Genomic DNA, 18,556 nt, shown 5'->3' on the forward strand with positions numbered 1-18,556 from the left:
AACCCCAACCCCAACCCTCTCCTTCACCCCGCTCAAGCCCCCACACTTCCTGTCTTCAATCCCGCCCTCATCCAAACTTCCGGTCCCGCCCGCGCAACAGCAGGCTGAGCTACGCGTCGGCGCCGCCACACGGGTGCTCCTAACACTGCAGATGGTGCAGCCAGTTCTCTTGGACCCTGTAAGTTTCTCTGGTGGACAGGCCAGTGGTGAGCAAGGCTGGACAAAGGACAGGATTGGGGTAGGGGCAAAGGCTGAGCTCAGGACAGAAGTGATGCAGAGATGCAATTTATGGGGCAATAATAAAACAATGTATCAATATAACAAATGCCAGCTTTTATTTATTTAAACTGTACAAAATAAAAACAATAAAACAACCTTGTGTGAAAAACCTTCCCAGTATACTAAGTCTTTTGTGTGTGTGTGACGGGGAGTGATTCTGGGGATCAAATCCATGTCTTCACACATTCTAAGACATTGCCGTACCCTCAGCCTCCTTAAATCCATTCAGGTCACCCACACTCAAGATAGTGCAGTTCTGGAGCCTGTCGCAGCCATCCTGGCTCAGCATACAGCAATCCACAGCCTGGCTTTTCTGCCTATGTTCCTAGCAATAGTTCAAGGGCTGGTGACTTCCCACACCAGGATCTCATTGTGAGCAGCTGTGAAGAGCAGGTTGCCAGACGGGGTGAACCTACACAGGTGTACTGAGTCATCATGGCCTTCAAAGTCCTGGGCAGTCCCTGACACACAGTCTAGGAGCCTCAGCATGCATTCTGTGGGTAGATGACAAGGTGAGGGCCAGGCAGCATCCAGAGGGATGCCCAATCCTCTCGTGCCCCTGGCCTGACTCAATGCTGGCACCAGGGAATCTTGCTGAGTGGAGTCAAGGCCATGATCAATCTCCATATCCCCAAACCTGCTATGGCTGAAGGCCATCAAAGCTGCCATATTTGCCTGAGTGCGGGTGCTGCAGTTGGTAACTTGCACCTTGCCTTTGAGCTTAGGCCCTCTTTGGGTCTATGACTCCACACTTCATAGAGAGGGAGCCCCAAGGCACAGAGGTGAAGAGTGGGTGAGCCAGTTTGCCATTCCCTAAAACAGCACAAGTGTGTCTACCAGCACTCACCAGCAAAGCCAACCACCATGAGCTGGGCCCCTGGGGACAGGCTCAGGGACATGGCAAAGAAGGGCAGCGGTGTCTTCTGCACTACCTGTAGGAAGACAGCAGACAGCGTGACGTTGGGGACTCCTGCTAGGGACACTGCCCAGGCTCCGTGACCTTATGACCCTGCGATGAATAGCCCTGGATGCCCACCTACAATGCAGCATCTATCATGAGTGCACAAACCTGCTTTTGGCGGAGGCTGTAGAAGAGCACCTCTTCATGTGCACCAAGGCCCACGCACACCAGTATCGCCCTATCCCAAGGGCAGAAGGCAGCAAGAGACGGGGGCAGGAGGCCTAGAGCCTGTGAGAAATAGTGTGTTGTGTTGAGCGTGCAGGCCCCAATCCCCACCCACATGCCCCTGGAACTCTCACCTCTGAGGCGGCAGGTGCAGGGAAGCTCAACCACTCCAGGAGCTCACAGCGGTCCCGGAGCCAGTCAGAGGCCCAGATGCTGACCCGCTGGTCCCCGCTCGCGGCCAGCCACAGTTCTCCACCCTCTACCCCTAGGTCTTCATACTGGGAGAAATGAGGGATGTGAGAACCTGCCGACTGCCCACAGCACCCCAGACCTCTTCCCAGCATCACCTGAGGTTGCCTTACCTCTTTGCTTGTGCTCTGGATAGAAGAGATTGGAGCACCCCGGTGGTCACTGAGTACTCGGAAGGTCATTCCTGTACAGGGGCGGCTTATAGCCACAAGCCCATCCTTGTCTCCAGATAGGATGGTCTGACCTGTGCCAGATGGAGACGATGTTGCCACGCTGTGAGCCTAGCCTATGCCCTGAAGTGTGATGTGGGCCAGATGCAGTTGGCACATGACTCTGTGGCGCAATCTCCTTACCATCAGTGGAGAAGGCAATGGCTGTCAGAGCAGTCCGGTGGGGGTGCATCTTGAGCTCCATTGCAGTACGAGAGATGCTGAAGACTCGAAGTGTGCCATCACTGTAGCCTGCCACCACCTGCTGCTGCTCTGGGCGTCCACAGGATGGGGGGGTCCACGCAAGGCAGAGACAGCTCTATTGTCCCATGGTGGGGAAAATCAACATTTTCCCCAGGGAGGTGACAGAGGCACCCACGTCAGTCCGTGGGAGCACAGCACATGAAGAGCACACACTAATCCCCCCAGAACTCCCCACCTACCTGGTTCAGCACTTGGAACTGGATCACCAGCTCCATGCTGGCCAAAGACCATACCCTCACGCTCCCATCCTCGCCACAAGTGGCACAGTGAGACTCGCTGGGACTGAAGACCACCTCGTTTACCTGTGGGACCCAGTATGGCTGAGGGGATGCCCAGCTGGGCCTTTCCTACCCTGGTCTCAGGACCAGGCTGCCCACATAGGAACATCTGTCTTCTGCCCAAGTCTGCTTGACCCAACCACCTCCATGTGAAGGTTCATGTTATTCCCCTAGACTTGGGGATGACCCCATCAGTAGGTGGGACTTGAAAACCCACGGGAAACATTGACAGCACCTAAAATATGTAATGTGACCACGTGTCTCCAGCAGGCACTGTCCCCAGTGCTCGTGGCATGAGTGGCCTGACGGCTTTTGTTTTCTTCAGGCTGCTGAATGTCTTGATGGAGAAAACAGATATGTATCTTGTGGGCACCACTGAGAATCAGGATCTTTGGAGGAAGGTCGCACAGATGCCAGGAAGCAATGAAATTCAGTGTAAACTGATACATGACTTCTGGAGAAAATTCAGGGTTAGGGGGTGCTCAGGGGGCTTGGGTCCCATCTCCAGCTCCATTCAGCTGGCCCAGCAGTGGGCTCATGAGGTTCATATCATGGCCTGGAACTCCTATCAACCCTTAGTGCCGGAAAGCAGGCAGGACGGCCAACACAGCTCAAGGGCTCAAGACCCAAACTTGTGGGAGGGAGAGCATGCTGGGTATTGGAACAACAGGAGACTGACATAGGAAGGACAGGAGCATGACACAGCCTGGATGAACCTGGAGAGCTAATGGACAGTGAAGGGAGCCTGATACAGGCCACATGCAGGGTCTGTCACGTGACTGTCAGGCATGAAGAAATCCAGATACTCCCATCAACTGACTGCCCTGGCCCTAGATCTGACCACACCTGAAACACCCAGATCAGTTCCAACTGCATCTGAGCAGATCCAACCAGAACCTGCTGGAGCCTCCAGCCACCTGGAGTCCACAGTAAGACCCTGATGATGTCAACAGAGGAGCCTACGGCAAGTGCTAAGCAGGTGATGGGGGGGGGGTCTTTAACAAGTTACAAGAAAGGAAAGTAAAATAGAGAAACACTAGCAAGGACCTAGAAACACTACGGAGCCAGTCAGGCCCCTAGCACACAGCTCCAATGCCTGGACTCGAGAGCCCACTTGAGTCTCCCTAAGTATAATGTGAGCTGAAGACAGGATGATCAGGGCGGAAGAGGGGGGTCGTAAATGGGCTTGCTGCCCTAGCCTGCCTTGTCTGAGGTGAAATCCTGTCTTCCTTAATAGCCCAGCAAGCTCACCTTGCTCCTGTGGCCACTGATGAGGCGGGTGCTAGTGCCCTCTGTCCAGCTGATGTACCAGAGCGTGCCAGCTGTGGTGCCCACTACACCCATGTCCATGCCACTGTCAAAGCTGGCACTCACAACAGCCCCATCCAGGGTCAGCTCACGCTCCATTAAAACAGAATTGGATCTAAAAGAATAGGGAAAGGAATCTTGAGGCTGGAGACACGAGCCAGCTGAGTGCACCAGGTGACTGGGAGAACTAGCAGCCCGTGGTGCTGTGTTCTCATGGGTAAAGGAACCAAGACTCTACAGAGCCCAGGGGCTTCAAGCCCATCTCCGTGGTCTGCAGCCTGCAAGGCTCCTGCTAGGCCGGAGTAGATTCTTAAGGAGGGACCCAACTGATGACAGGTCCGTAGGGCAGCCTTCACTTAGGAGCTTTGCTACAGAGGAGTGCTGGCTTGCAGGATCCATCAAGAGCTTGGGACTTTGCAGCCAAAACTCAAGGGAATGGCACAGGCCAGAGGCCCATGGCGGCTCACCTGGCACTTGAACCCTTGCGCCTCAGCTCTGGCACAACCCCCACAGCCCAAAGGCGCAACCTTCTTGTGTTACTTCCACTGACCAGTCTCGAACCCGAGCACAGCAGCACTCCTAGAAGACAGGATGGGTATGAGATGCCCACCCCCCAGGTTGGAGGGCCAGAGAGGTTGTTGGGCACTCACCAATCTCGCCTTCATCAGCCTCCCAGGCCAGGAAGCAGCGGCCAGTGCCAGTGTCCCAGACACAGACCTGGCCAGAGCTGGAGCCACAGTAGAGCAGGGGGCTGGCCCCATAGCAGAGTGAGGTCAACTCGGATGTCCCCAGTTCCTCAGGAACTGGTTCTCGGTGTACCTGACAGAGCACAAGTGTGGCTGTGGGTCAGTGATGTCCTGAGGCAACCAGACTCCATCCTGTAAAGTTGCCCATGAAACACCTCAGGGTTGGAGAGATGGCTCAGCAGTTAAGAGCACTGGCTGCTCTTCCAGAGGACCTGGGTTCAATTCCCAGCAACCACATGGCAGCTCACAACTGTCTGTAATTCCAGTTCCAAGGGATCTGACACCCTCACACACACAGACATACATGCAGGCAAAACACCAATGCACATAAAATAAAATTTAAAGAAAAAAAAATGAAAGAAAGAAAGAAAGAAAGACCTCAGCCAGCAGCCTGGTACCTGGAAGCTGGTGTCTGTCCCATGGTGCTGCAGGAGCCAGAAGGTAATGGCACTTGTGCCCACAGAGATGAGCTCATTGGCATCCCAGGGGTTGAAGGCCACACCATGCACAGGCTCTGGGAGGCGAGTAGATGACAGGAGTTCATAGGTGGCCATGCTCCACAAGGCAAGGGTGAGGTCAGCATAGTCCCCTGAGGACACAAGACAGGTGTCCAGGCATAGTCCAGCCATTAGCTCCTCAGAAGCCTACCTTTTCTCTGCCTACCCAAGCCCACCTACCCAGTGTCACAAGGAACTCATCATCTGGTGAGAAGGCCAGAGCTTGTACAGCTGTGTCATGGTGGGAAAGGACGTGCTGGCAGAGGCCCTTGGGAACATCCCAAATTCGGATCTGACAGCGGGCAGCTGTGTTGCCGCAGCAGGAGGCAGAGGCCAGGACCTGCAAGCAGGAAGGTGAGTGGTCAGTGGAGGAAGGCAGCTACGTATGCCTGCCCTTGCTGAATGGAGGAGAGGCTGGGACAGTGTCCTTCATGCTGAGCTAGAACAAGCTCTGTTGTACACTGTGCCCATGGACATGGGCAGGGTGTGCACCTGGCCATCCTGGTTGAGTGCCAGAGTAGAGATCTCCTGGGGATGGCCAAGCCAGTGCTGCTGGGTACCAGAATGCAGGTCCTCAACCACCACTAGTCGACCACACGTGTAGGCAAAGAAGCCTGCAGGCAAGGAAAACGCCCATGTCCCTGCCACTGCTGGCACTCAGACCTCATGGGGCCTCAGCACAACTAGGGCATGTGCCAGTGCCCTGCACTCCAGAAGCTTCAACTGACATCCAGCGTTCATTTGCTCTGGAGGACCGGCCCTAGAGGCTGAGACCGGGCATGGTAGCCTTACCTGTATTGGGCCTCCAGACCATGTTGGCCCGCCCGTTCCCACTGTAGCCCACAACGGTCTTCAATCGCAGCTGCTCCCTGCCAACGGGAGGGAAGGAGACACTCTACAAGGAAGCACACCCGGGAAGCTGGCCATCAGCACAGCTAGCCCCAAAACTACACGGGTAAGCTGACTGGAGAGACACAGTGGTCAGGTAAGGGACCCAGGGTATAATAGGGAGACGGGTGGGACACTTGGAGCCACAGGAACTAGCAACTTGATGATCCTGGAGTGTGGAGGGGCCAGGGAGGGGCAGCACAGCACTGTGAGACAGAGGTAGGATCAGCAGAGCACCAGTAGGTTGAGTATATATGCTACAGGATGGAGGATGTGTGGGTGCAGAGTGGGGTGAAAGCTACCCCTCTGGGAAGAAGACCCAAGAGACCCCAGGGAAGGCTGAGAGGGCCCACATTCACCAGAGAGGAGTACTCTCAGAAAGCCCTAGAGTGGCAGTATGGTGTGCTGCCAACCTTGACCCGTGTAGAGGCCTTATATCGAGCTGTGAAGTGCTTGTAGGAGTCCGGACGGGTTGGGGGCCCAGCCTTTACTCTCCGAAGGCTCCATTCACCTGAGAGGAGAAGAAGGAGGCCACAGGACACTGAACAGCCACTGCCATCTGAGACCCCTCCCCAGACACAGAGCCTCCCAACCCTGTTAGGCCGAGAGCTGTGTTCCACCCACCACAGGTATACAGGGTCCCCAGAGTCCTGAAGGTGACCTCAATTCATCTTTCAGGAAAGATTACCACAAGCCCGAAACTGCCCTGACCGAGGCCTCTCTCTGCCTGGGGCCACCTGCTCACCTGTCTGGCTGCGGTGATAAGGAGCTACAGCTGGTGCCCAAGAGCCCTTCGCAGGCTCCCGAGGACCATCCCCAGCTCCGCTGGCCTCCCTCTCTACAAGCACAGGTGGGGTCGGCGCCTGGGCTTGAAGGAATGCCTCAGAAACATGGTTTTCCTCACAGGGTCCTTCCTCATCCGATGTGGAGAAGGTGCCTAGGTTAGAGCCAACAAGAAGAGGGCAACAGCCAGATATGGTGGCGCATATCCTCTAATCCTGACAAGCAGATCTCCGTGAGTTCGAGGCCAGCCTGGTCTACAGAGCTATATAGTGAGACCCTGTCTTAAAAGAAAAAAAGAAGAAAGCAGCCACCTGGCCTGACGTCACTCCAGAATCAGCACCAAGGTACACACTGAGCCCACGGACACCCAGACCGGCCCAGGACCCAACTGTTACCAGCGCTGCCTTCAAAGGGCCTGTCATGGACACTCAACGGGGATGGGGATGCCTGAGATGGTATGGGCACTTGCTGTCGAGGGAGTCCACTGGCCCCAGATGCCAGGTCCTCCAGCTGTCCTACGCTGGAGCCTGAAGATAGAAAGACCGTATAAGGGCTGGACATATCAGATCTGTCTGTTAGGGAGGCAGTCTCTGTGGTGATGACAGACACATTAGGCATAGGAGAGGAGGCCCAACCCAGTGTCAGCTCCACACCAACTAACGCTGCTGCACCCTCCTCTTCCAGCCAAGCCTGGGTCACTCACCGGCCTCATGGACTGGGGGGGCCTCAGGTTCACTTGGGTCACTGAGAAGAAGAAAAGGTGTCAGGGGCCAGCCAGCAGAAAGCCCACGCAGACATGGTGAAGGGTAGACACTTGCCTCTCAGGGGCGGCCAGGACATCCCAGAGGAAGATGGCATCCCCCACGCTGAGGACCTGCTGCTGATCAGGGGTGAAGGCTACAACATGCACAGGCTCAGAGTGGCCAATGTATACCTAGGGACAGCAAGCATCACATCCCTGTGGACCCGGAGCAGGTCCAGGATCCTGTGCTCCCAGGATCTAGGTATCCCTGTGTAGCATTTGGCCTCAGCAGGCGGAGGGTTCTGCACATCACCTTCCAGCCTTCCAGTCCCTGCCTTCCCTCACTTGATCCTCCAGGGGGCTCCCCAGCCTCTTGCTGCCTACAGCGCATACCTGGCAGCCGGAGTTCCCCTGTGCTCGATAATCCCACACTGTAATGGTCCTGCCAGTGGCTGCCAGCAGCAAACTCGAATCCTCACTAAGAGCCAGAGAGGAGCAGGCTCTGGAGCGGACACTGGAAAACTAGAATACAGTTCTCTCAAAGACGCCCCTTTGCGGTGGCGCAGGGGGCACTGGGGGCCAGGCTGCAGGAACAGCGAAAGATCAGCAGGCCGGCTGCCTGTAGTCCCAGGACTCACCTTCCGGAGAGTGTGGCCCGACACAGCATCCAGTACCACAATCTTGTTAGAGGATGTGGACACCAGCAGATGGCCTGAGTCCCCAGGGCTGAAGCAGACGGCCACAGCCCAGTCCAGGTGGTTGCTGGCCAGGTTGAGGGTGCTGACATCAACATGTAGTAGCTGGGGGGCAAGTGACCACTAGCCTCCAACTCCAGGTTTAGTTGGCACCACCCAGAGCTTGGGAGGGAAGTGGCTTCAGGAGTACCCACCTGGGTACCCAGACATAGCCCCACATAGGAAGCTGACCTTTTGGAGCATGGTGAGCCCAGGACCCCTGAGCATCATAGATAGGCCTGCGACTGCTCCTGAGCAATTGCAGCCTCTCACCTACTCCTGGACCACTTTATACTCCATCTAGCCAGGCAGAACCCCTGACCTAGGAGGTCCCACACTCACCTCGTCCAAGGAGGCTGACTCCATGACTGTCACCATGCACTTAGAGGGGCCCACAAAGGCCAGCCGGCAGCTGTCTCCACTGACTGCCAGAATACTGGGGTTGGGGCGGCCATCCTGATATACCGTGTTGGCTGCAGCGGCACAGAGCAGTGGGTCAGCAGGTGTGACGGGAGACATTTAATCCCATCTCCCCTGCAGCGTACACTGGCCCTCTACAGCTTCCACAAAACATGCCCTTGAGTTCACCAGTTCTCACAGGCCACGATCAGGCAGGCATAAGTCAAGGAGGATCATCAAAGGCATATATGCCCTTTTAACGGGTCTCTCCTAACCACTTGCCTGGTGCCCAGGCTGCCCACCTTCTATAGCGGAGTAGGCACAGACCCTTACTGACCCTTGGCTTGGAAGAGGGTTCAGAGACCCCTCCTTGGTGGGAGGCACATAGGCCCTGAGTGTGGAAGCAATGCCCTGCTCTGGTTAGATATTTTTGTAAACTTGAAACAGCAAAGATCATCTGGGAAGAGGGAACGTCAACTGAGAACATGCCTCTATCAGACTTGCCTACAAGCAAATCTGTGGGGACATTTTCTTTTTTTCTTTCTTTCTTTCTTTCTTTCTTTCTTTCTTTCTTTCTTTCTTTCTTTCTTTCTTTCTTTCTTTCTTTCTTTCTTTCTTTCTTTCTTTCTCTTTCTTTCTTTCTTTTTTTGGTTTTTCAAGGCAGGGTTTCTCTGTGTAGCAGCCCTGGCTGTCCTGCATCTCACTCTTTAGACAGGCTGGCCTCGAACTCACAGAGATCTGCCTGCCTCTGCCTCCTGAGTGCTGGGATTAAAGGCGCGCGCCACCATGCCCGGCAGGACATTTCCTTGATTAATGACTGACATAGGAGGGCCCAGCCCATCTTGACAGTGCCACTTTTGGGCAGGGGATCCTGGGTTGTGTGAGAAAGCAGGATGAGCAAGCCACGGGCAGCAAGCTAGTGAGCAGTTCTCCTTCATGACATTTGCTTCAGTTCCTACCTTCAAGCTCCTGCCCTGCCTTCCCGGGATGGAGTGTAAGCTGTGAGATGAATAAACCCTCTTCCCCAGGTCGCTCTCGGTCACGGGCTTTACCACAGCAACAGAAAGCTAACTAAGACAGGTTTCCACAGTGTCTTGGAGCCAGTGGGAGTGGCTAGGAGCCTGACCTGCCACACGGAGGACGCAGCATCGGGAGACGGCACAGTTGTACTGGACCAGGGAGCCCTGAGAGCAGGAGCTGAACAGGAATCTGCCGTCAGGGGTGATGACCAGGCTGGTGATGGCCCCTCGGTGACGCCTGCACCACACATGGACACTCACTGACCTTGGTCCTGGGAGCTAAGATGGGCTTCATGGGGCACTGGCTTTCCTGCAAAGGGTCTTCCCCACTTGGGGTCCCACAGAGCTCCTCAGCTTCCACACTCACTGCTAGTGTGTAAGCCCGGGTCCCCTGGGGGCACTCACGTGTGTTCTACCAGGACTCCAGAGTCCTCCAGGCTGAAGGAGCGTACAGCCCCACTGCTGAAGCCACAGAAGAAGTTTGGCGATGTGGGGTGGAAAGCGACAGCACAAGGGGTTTCACCAGAGGATGAGAAGTCATACAGCTGGAGGGGGAAGACCACCATGAAGGGTGGGAGGGGCCAAGAGAACCCAAGAGACAAGGGTACCCTATGTGATTCTAACACCAAGTTCCAGAGACTGGGCTGGAAGGACCAAACTCCCTGTGGGTCCCCCTGCCCAGAGCCTTTCAGTGTGGCATCCGGACCTATCCCCTGACTGCCTTTTGCCACTCCCCACCTGTTGGAGGGTAGCCAGATCCCAGATGCGAACAGTGTGGTCAAGGGACACAGTGGCCATCTGTCCCCGGTTCTGTTCTGTAGAAAGCGCCAGCACTGGGGCCATGTGGGAGCGTGCCAGCACGGTATATTCCCGGGAGGGGACATCCAGGAAGCCCAGGTGGCCTGAAGTAGTGGTAGACAGCACACGCAGGCCATCGGGACTGAAGGAGACCGAACCGACAGGACCATCGTGCTCTGTGGGAAGGATGGGTCAGCAGTCTCTGGGACCCAGCAAGTTCCAGAACTAACTCCAAGAAAGCTCACACCACACTCTGTGGGTACTGAGGTCCCCAAGACACAGACCACATGTTCTGTTGCTGCCAAGGTCACCAGGGTTTTGAGAGTATTCTGCCCACTAGCCACTGCCCCCAAAGCCCCCATGAAACCAGCCTCAGCCAGCCCTGTAGTGACAGACAGCAGACTCAGGACAGCCCCAACCTCACAACTCACTGTCCAGACCAAGAACCGTGTTGCCAAAACCAGAGCCAGAGGATCCCAACCTCCCCTGTGGCAGGGCCAGCCCTCCCCAAGCTAGGATAGACAGATATCTGTTGTCTCACCGGCCTCTAGGAGCACCGAGGAAAAGTCCAGGGGCCAGAGTCGCAGGTAGCCATCCTCAGAGCCCACGGCACACGTGGCAGTAGAGACGCTGAGGCTGCTGATGGCAATGCCGGGCCCTGGGAAGGGCAGGCATCAGCACCTCAGTGTGACGTCACTTCCCCCAGGGACGGGTGCCCACTTACCTAAGCTGAAGTCCTGCTTCTCAGTGAGCGGAACAGCAGGGGGCTGTGTGGGCAGCAAGCGGCGGATGTGCTGCACAGCCATGTGCTGGTGGTCAATCTCCAGAATGTGGCCGCTATGGCTACACACAAAGCTGCCCAAGGAAGGTAACAGGTGAGGCAGGGTACTCAAGGTACAGGGTGGGCTGTAACAGCAAAGGCAGGGACTCACAGTATGCTGGCCGAGGGCGCCCGGTGGCCATCCGGGGCCTGTGCAAAGGCCAGGTCAGTGAGCTCCAGCGCACAGTACTCCCCTAGGTCCACAGCACAGGAGCGCAGGGCACCACCCCGCAGTCGCCACAGCCGCACACTGCCCCTACCACATGACGCCATCCTGTAGGCATGGAGGAGTAAGCAAGGTGGAGCAGAGGGGCTCAAGGCCCAACAAACCCTGTCCCAGTACCATACAGCCTGGCCACATCACCTGGTTTCATCAAAAACGGCAATCCGGAAGTTCTGAATATCAAAATCAGTATGCACCTTTGCAAGAACCACTACCTCGCCACCAAGGCCCACCTGGTCTGTGCCCCAGGCCACCACCACCTGCAACAAACCCACAATGAGCTCCAGGTGCAGACATCAAGCTCTGTGAGATCTTTGCCTGGCCCTGCCCTGAACTGAAAGGCCTAGTTGAGGCCCCAGGCCCTCAACAGCCAGAGGCTTTCCCCTGACACAGAAATCTGCCCCTGGATGTCAAGTGTGCAGAGTGCAGCTGTAGCTGTCTATAGATAGACGCAAAACCTGACTGAGGCTGGGTATATTTCAATGGCAAGGCAATTAATTGTCTAACGTGTGAGGCCCTGGATTGGATTCTCAGCATTCAGAGGCAATCCACATTGAAACACTGGGTCACTTCAGAGCAGCTGAATGCCCACAACTCTGACAGCACTAAACATTTAAATACAGATTTAGAGTGTGTGGCCCTAGCTGGCCTGGAGCTCACTATGTAGACCAGACTGGCCTAGACACACGCCCACCTGCCTCTGCCTCCCCAAGGCTAGAGCTTTAAACCCAGCACTCAGAGGCAGAGAGAGGTAAGAGGATCCCTGTAAGTTCGAGGCCAGCCAGGTCTACAGCACAAGTTCCAGGATAGCCAGGGCTGTTACAGAGAGACCCTGTCTCAAACAAAACAAAAGGAATGTGTCACCCCACCCAGGCCATCTTGATTCTCTCTTTTTTAAAAAAGATTTTATCTTTATTTTATGTACATTAGTGTTTGTCTAAATATATGTATGTGCAGTGCCCATAGAGGCCAGAAGAAGGCATTGGATCCCCTGGGACTGGGGATCCAGACAATTGTGAGCCACCATGTTGATATTTGGAAATGAACCCAGGGGGCTCTGGAAAAACAGCCAGTGCTCTTAACCAGAGTCATCTCTCCAGCCCCATCTTAAAGCAAGGCATGCGTACCACTTTAATAAACAGACACAAACATGAACAAAAGCTTTAGAAAGCAGAGGCTGGGTGGAGCTCACTATCCAAGCGGCAGGGCCCCACCCCCGTACCAGTTTTGTTGACACATTACCGTCTTCCCGTGCTTGTCCTTGCCCACACCGCAGAGGAGCGCCCCACTGCCAGAGAAGCTGTAGATGTGGAAGATGAGGTCAGCAGCCTCTGAGCACCCCCTACTCCCACTGCCGCTGCCCTGTCCCAAAGCTGCCGCACCTGAGGGAGCAGATGGTGTGCAGTGGGCTTCGGAAGAGGGACAGGCATCCCCCAGTCTGGAAGTCCCAGAGACGCACCATGCTGGGAGGCTGCACTTGGGCTGAGGCTAGCAGTGTATCATTCCCATCAAGTGCCAGGGCAGAGACCTGGGGAAGCATAATGAAGAAGAAGGGTATACAGCCGGTAGGTTCAGCTCTCCCTACCAGGCCCAAGAGGCATGTACCTTGTCTGTGTGGCCAAGGAAAAATCTCTGCTGTCTAGTATCAACGTGTAGGACGACGATGACTGCATGGCAGGGGTAAACAACAGACATGCCATCTTTGGTCCACAGGGCCTAGCACATGAGGACCAGAACCAAAGTCACCCACAGAAACCCAGCCAAGTCCCTCTTGGCTGCTTAGAAGGGGAAGCTGGCATGTGAGCACGCACGCGCACCGCACCCCCCCCCCCCACACACACACACAGAGGCATCTGGCCACCCAGAGACACATCTGTCCTCCCCATCACAGGCATTTGTGGAAAAGACAACTAAGGCCCTTCAGCATAAGAGATTGGCAATCTTGGTAGCAAAACATCAAAGGCTCAGAGATCATGCCCAGAAAGGGCTGGTGAGTGCCCAGGGTCCTTGGTGGGCAGGAAGGAGGGAAACACTACTCTTTTCTAGCTGAGGCTTTCCCTAGAAGCCCGATGCATATGCTGGAGCCAACATTCCACATCACAGCCCATTCCAACAGAAGGTCTAAAGATGTAACCGGGGGCTGGAGAGACGGCTCAGCAGGAAAGGGGGCTTACTACTCTGGCAGAGGACTCAAGTTCTGTTCCAAGCACCCACGTGGTGACTCACAACTGCCTGTAACTCTTGTTCGGGGGATCTGATGTCCTTTTCTGATCTCTGTGGGCTTTTGCACACACACATACACAGAAACAAATCTTTATGGGGCTGGAGACTCAGCCGTATAAGGCACTTTTTTGCTTTTACAGAGGGCCAGGGTTCAGTTCCCAGCACCCACATCACAGCTCACAACTAACTGCATAACTCCAGTTCCTGGGTATCCAATGCCCTCTTCTGACCTTCCCAGCACTCGTAGGACATATATATACATGCAGGCCAAACACTCACACACATAAAATAATCTTTAAAAAAAAAATTTTTTTTCAAGATGTAATCCTGGCTGGAGAGATGGCTCAGCAGTTAAGAGCACTTGACTGCTTTTCCAGAGGTCCTGAGTTCAATTCCCAGCAACCACAGGGTGGCTCACAACCATCTGTAATGGGATCAGAACCTTCTTCTAGTGTGCATGAAGACAGAGCACTCACACACAAAATACATAAATAAATAAATCTTTAAAAAAAAAAAATGTAACCCAGAGCTATTGGGTCTTTGGGAGTCCTTTAATCCATCCATTACCTGTCAGACCTTGCCAAATGAACAGGGGACACCATGACCTGATTTTTGCCCGATTTGCCCACACAGGAATGAGTAGATGTGGGCAGGGCAGGGCAGGGCTTCTTAAGGACCATAGAGAATAAAGGGCCCAAGACAGGACTAGGAATCTGTCCTTCCCCAAAAACTCCCTCATGCCACCCAATGACAACAGGCCTGGCAACGACCTCAGAACCTCACCCATTGGGTACTGTGACCCCCAAAACCGATGACTCCCTTGAGCCTCAGGACTGGGTCTGGGAGGAAGAGCTGAAATAGAAAATGCAAAATGAGATTCGAGGAACTCACGCTATACCCTGCCAATCCAGCACCTCATCTCACCAATGCCCAAATGCCTTCCAATGGGCACTCACCTTACAGGAGCCGAGGTCCTCAAGGGCCATGGGCACCCCAGACCATTTGTCAGCAAGTACATGTTTACCCCTGACCACTCTGTGTGCATCAGTGGCCTCGTCCCAGGCTGAAGGACGTTGGCCGGGGATGCCGGAGGCACGGACACTGGAGACCTCTGGCTGCTTGTAGGTCAGGCTGACCTCTGGAAGAAGTCTGGGTGTTGAGGGGACCTGGCAGGGCTGTAGCAGAACATGTGCCATCAGCACCCTAGGGCCACCACTCCCTAGCCCTTCCCAAGTACACTCACCAATATGGGACTAGAGATCTGGGCCACAGGGGACCCACTGCTCAGCAAAGGTTTGCCAAAGACCACTGGATGAGGTGGGCGCCGTGACACATGCCCTAAGAAGACTGCAACAGAGCAAAGGGCCAGAGTGGTCTGCAAGAGGCCGGCAAAGGTGCAGGGTGGAAGGGGTGCCCCCCCCCCCCGACCCCTTCTATAGACACCACACCACAAACACTGCATCATTCTACCCCAGACCCTACAGCTCCCCTCCCAACTGGAAAGCTTGAGGATCAGCTGCCACTTGCACAGACCTTAGATGTGGTTCTGGAAGCTCAGATGACCATCAGCTAGGCCCTTCTCTGTGCCTACCTCCAGGCTGCCTCAGGCACACAACAGGTACGGTCTCCACACTACTGAACCCGTCTCAGGGTCCCCCGATCCTGTTCCCACCAAGCCCTACGCACCATGTAGTGCCACAAGCCTACCTGCCTCTGGAGGGGGGCAGCTCTTCTCGACCTGCTCATAAGGCGCTTTTGAGCCATCGCTTGGAAACCTCATGGGTGGCAAACACAGGCAGAGGCAAAATCAGTATGTGGGGGCTGAAGTTTACCTGGCCACTCACCACCAGAGGTTCAGAAATGCTCACCGAACGTGGATGTAATGGTCATGCCAGCTCTCCCCTTTTGGCACTGGGAAGGCCATTTCTCGAGGCACGGGGTTGACAGACATCTTTGCACGCCGGGCCTCAGTGACAGTGACAGCTAAAATGATGAGGGCTGTTCTAGATCAAGGGGAGTTTGTCCTATCCTTTTCCATCCAGGCAAGATGCAACACCAGGCATCTGCCAGTGTATGCTGGGCCACCAGCCCACCCCAACGCTTCTTCTAGAACTGAGGCCGTTGGTGTATAGCTCTAATCTGCTGGGGGAGGGTTCCAGCCTTCTAATTAGGATGGAGCATGAAGTGTGGGCCTTACCGGGGTCAAAGCACAGATCACTGGTGTAGAGGTTTCTGACTAATAGGCTGGCACATAGCCTGATGCTCTTGAGGTGGCCATGGTGTCGGTTCAGATAGAACATCAAAACGTCATGCAGGTCCAGCTGCAGGCAGGTCCAGCGGACATCAGGAGGAGCTACACCTGCCAGGTCTGCATGACAGGTGCAACATCAGTACCGCTCGTTTGTGTCCCCATTTCCATAGTGGCAACCCTCTCAGCCCCAGACCCCAGCAGTCCTCAAGGCCACACACAAGACCAGCTGGGCCTGTACCACCCCATTCTAGGCTTTCAAGCTGTCCCTCCTGAACCAGGTGTCACCACCTCTTCTGGACGTCTTAGTCTCGAAGACAAAGGGGAACTGAAGCCATGTGGCAGAGGACTTGAACTCCTTAAAGAGGTTCGAGAAAGACACACGGATGACCTGACCGTCCTGTGAGGCAGAGCGAGGCCATTAGGTGGAGATTACGGGGGAATAAACAGCAGCAAAACCACACAGCCCTCCTTCCACTCTGAGCACCTGGGTGGACACATCCAGGTGGATGACAAAGTGCTTAGTAGGCAGGGGCCGGAAAAGTACATACAGGTACCGCCCAGTCAGCCCCAGAGACTGGGTGCTGGTTCTAGGGAGCTGAATGTAGTTGCTGGAAGAAACAGACCCACGGATGCGATACACGGCGCTCTTCAGGACCTTGTCCTAGAAAGAGAGAGGAGCTGCACACAGCGCAAAGCTGGAGGATACTCAGAGTGCCCACCCGAAGACTCCTCAGGAGCAGGAGGGGCCCCCGGCCAGTACCGTCACCACGGCCACATCTCCCTCTTTGCTGGACCGTTTCCACTCATCCACCCTGAAGTGTCTGAATACGTTGAGGAAGGGGTGCTGCCAAGCTGCAGGAGAAGGGACGCCTCCTGAGCACCGCTCTAGGGCAGCGCGCCGCGACCTTTCGCCTCCGCCAGCGGGACGGGCTTCCGCGCGAGGAAGAGTCAGTGACGCAGCGGGGACCTCCAACCCGGGACTCCCAGAACGCGAGACCAGACGACAGTGCGCCGGGCGCGCACCGCCACCTCCGGCCATGGCGCCCCAGCTCGCGCTTCCCGCCTCAGCTGACGCTGTCCTACGCAAGACACGCATCACGACGCCTAGCAACAGCCGCCTGGCAACATTGCGTCACTTCCGCCAAGGCAACGCACGGGGCTCCTGTAGCTGCGTGGCACCCGGTTGCCTAGCAGCCTCCCCCCTACGCCTCTTGAGTGTTCCCAGGCCTCTCTGGGCTCGCCCTGGCCACTCCATCGCTTCCTGCTTGGGCCTCCGCGGCTACGCGCCCCCCCCCCCCCCCGGCCACCTGTTTTATTGTTGTTTTAAAGGATTTATTTATTTATTATGTATACAGTGTTCTCTCTGCATGTATCCCTGCCTACCAGAAGAGGGCACCAGATCTCATTATAGATGGTTGTGAGCCTTGTGGTTGTCCGGAACTGAACTTAGGACCTCTCTCTTAACCTCTGGGTCATCTCTCCAGCTGGGCCAGCTGTTTTAAGTTGGGGTGATCGCCAACCCTCTCTGAGGCCTCCATGTTTGATTGGCTGAACCTTTTTTCTGTATATGAACAGGAGAGGTTATGCTAAGGCCATATCCACAGTCCACCCAGGCTGGGTCTCATGGATGCTTTCTAACCCTGTGGAGGCACCTGATCAACACCCAGTTACTCTGGGTCTCTCTGTTTCAGGAAAACAAGTTACCAATGCCCACTGGGGCTAGGATCCCAAACAACTACCTTCAGCACAGGTTCACCACATACCCAAAGACCCTTAAGACGTATTTCTCAATATGCCACAACCAGGCCTACAGGCTTGAGAGAGCAGGTAGGACCTGCAGGGTAGGGCTAGGATCCCACTCCAGTTCAGTCCCTGTGTAAAGAATGGACTCTATCTCTAATAAGTGGAGACATGCCCTGGTCGCCCCACTTAAGGGTTACTCCTGTGTCAGGGACCTGGCTAGGGAACCACTGCTAGTGGTTAGGGTTCATCTTACAATAAAGTGCTTTTCAGAATCCCCATCCCCCCAGGGCAGTCATTACCAGCCAAGCCACTGTAAAGTTAGGCTGGGCCTGCCAGCCTTCCTGAGGCCTCACTCAGGGGGTGCTTTTTCTTTCAGATGCTGGCCACAGCCTAAGATGTTTTTAAAACTCTTAACTAGCCGGGCGGTGGTGGTGCACGCCTTTAATCCCAGCACTCGGGAGGCAGAGGCAGGTGGATCTCTGTGAGTTTGAGGCCAGCCTGGGCTACCAAGTGAGTCCCAGGAAAGGCGCAAAGCTACACAGAGAAACCCTGTCTTGAAAAAAAAAAAAAACTCTTAACTAATACATTGGATTCCTTGCTCTTTTTCAACCTTTTTGAGACAGAATCTATGTAGACCAGGCTGGTTTTTGAACTCAGTGTCAGCCTCTGGAATTCAGGGATTAAAGGCCTGGGCCTCCACGCAGATGCCTGCAGCTAGGTGGCTGACCTCCTTATCTGCCTTGTCTACAACAGCCAGGCTTTTGTTCTTCCTTCTCTTCCTTCCGGGCAGTTCAGAGGTTTACAGCCTGGGCTTTTCCTTAAGGCTAGTAAATTCTCAAACCCCTATTTGAGTCTGTTCTCTGTCCTTGAGTGGCTTTTCGCATCCACTGTTTTTTTATTTTTTAAAGACAGGGTCTATCAGCCAAGACCACAGTTTAAACCCTGTCTTAACCCCTCCCCAAAAGGACTCTATCTCA

The 18,556-nt window shown here is 55.0% G+C and overlaps 1 protein-coding gene across 3 annotated transcripts; it reads right to left on the reverse strand.

The window, feature by feature from the left end:
• Positions 1 to 16: 16 nt before the first annotated feature.
• On the reverse strand, positions 17 to 16,910 carry Wdr90 (WD repeat domain 90). Of its 3 annotated transcripts, none has more exons than XM_052758784.1 (41): positions 16,597 to 16,910; positions 16,321 to 16,497; positions 16,125 to 16,233; positions 15,783 to 15,953; positions 15,454 to 15,568; positions 15,293 to 15,360; positions 14,829 to 14,932; positions 14,542 to 14,760; positions 14,369 to 14,437; positions 12,968 to 13,078; positions 12,745 to 12,890; positions 12,605 to 12,662; positions 11,504 to 11,622; positions 11,252 to 11,413; positions 11,044 to 11,174; positions 10,861 to 10,977; positions 10,260 to 10,495; positions 9,927 to 10,066; positions 9,629 to 9,759; positions 8,446 to 8,576; positions 8,008 to 8,169; positions 7,763 to 7,891; positions 7,446 to 7,561; positions 7,331 to 7,371; positions 7,023 to 7,154; positions 6,590 to 6,781; positions 6,258 to 6,355; positions 5,749 to 5,851; positions 5,449 to 5,570; positions 5,137 to 5,296; positions 4,858 to 5,048; positions 4,364 to 4,532; positions 4,181 to 4,292; positions 3,657 to 3,828; positions 2,307 to 2,429; positions 2,008 to 2,182; positions 1,768 to 1,898; positions 1,540 to 1,683; positions 1,349 to 1,468; positions 1,127 to 1,211; positions 17 to 216 (listed from the first exon to the last, which is right to left on the reverse strand). In XM_052758784.1, exons 1-41 carry the CDS (start codon positions 16,873 to 16,875, stop codon positions 140 to 142), a joined length of 5,547 nt encoding a protein of 1,848 aa, XP_052614744.1. In that variant the 5' UTR covers positions 16,876 to 16,910; the 3' UTR covers positions 17 to 139. The 3 variants fall into 3 exon arrangements, with proteins under 3 accessions (XP_052614744.1, XP_052614742.1, XP_052614745.1); XM_052758782.1 differs by lacking the exon at positions 17 to 216 and adding an exon at positions 313 to 773; XM_052758785.1 differs by lacking the exons at positions 17 to 216; positions 7,763 to 7,891 and adding an exon at positions 313 to 773.
• Positions 16,911 to 18,556: the final 1,646 nt, after the last annotated feature.

This window comes from Peromyscus californicus, unplaced genomic scaffold, assembly GCF_007827085.1.
Source record: "Peromyscus californicus insignis strain IS unplaced genomic scaffold, ASM782708v3 Scaffold_3__1_contigs__length_106647218, whole genome shotgun sequence".
In the NCBI taxonomy this organism is placed as follows: domain Eukaryota; kingdom Metazoa; phylum Chordata; class Mammalia; order Rodentia; family Cricetidae; genus Peromyscus; species Peromyscus californicus.

What these genes read in the sequence shown, in the direction of transcription:
- Wdr90 (XM_052758782.1), bottom strand. Translation starts at nt 16,875, where the DNA reads ATGGCCGGAGGTGGCGGTGCGCGCCCGGCGCACTGTCGTCTGGTCTCG. An exon ending in CTGCCCCCCTCCAGAGGCAG is followed by an intron (nt 14,933 to 15,292) that starts GTAGGCTTGTGG and finishes GCTCTGTTGCAG; the next exon opens with TCTTCTTAGGGCATGTGTCA. An exon ending in TCCTTGGCCACACAGACAAG is followed by an intron (nt 12,891 to 12,967) that starts GTACATGCCTCT and finishes ATGCTTCCCCAG; the next exon opens with GTCTCTGCCCTGGCACTTGA.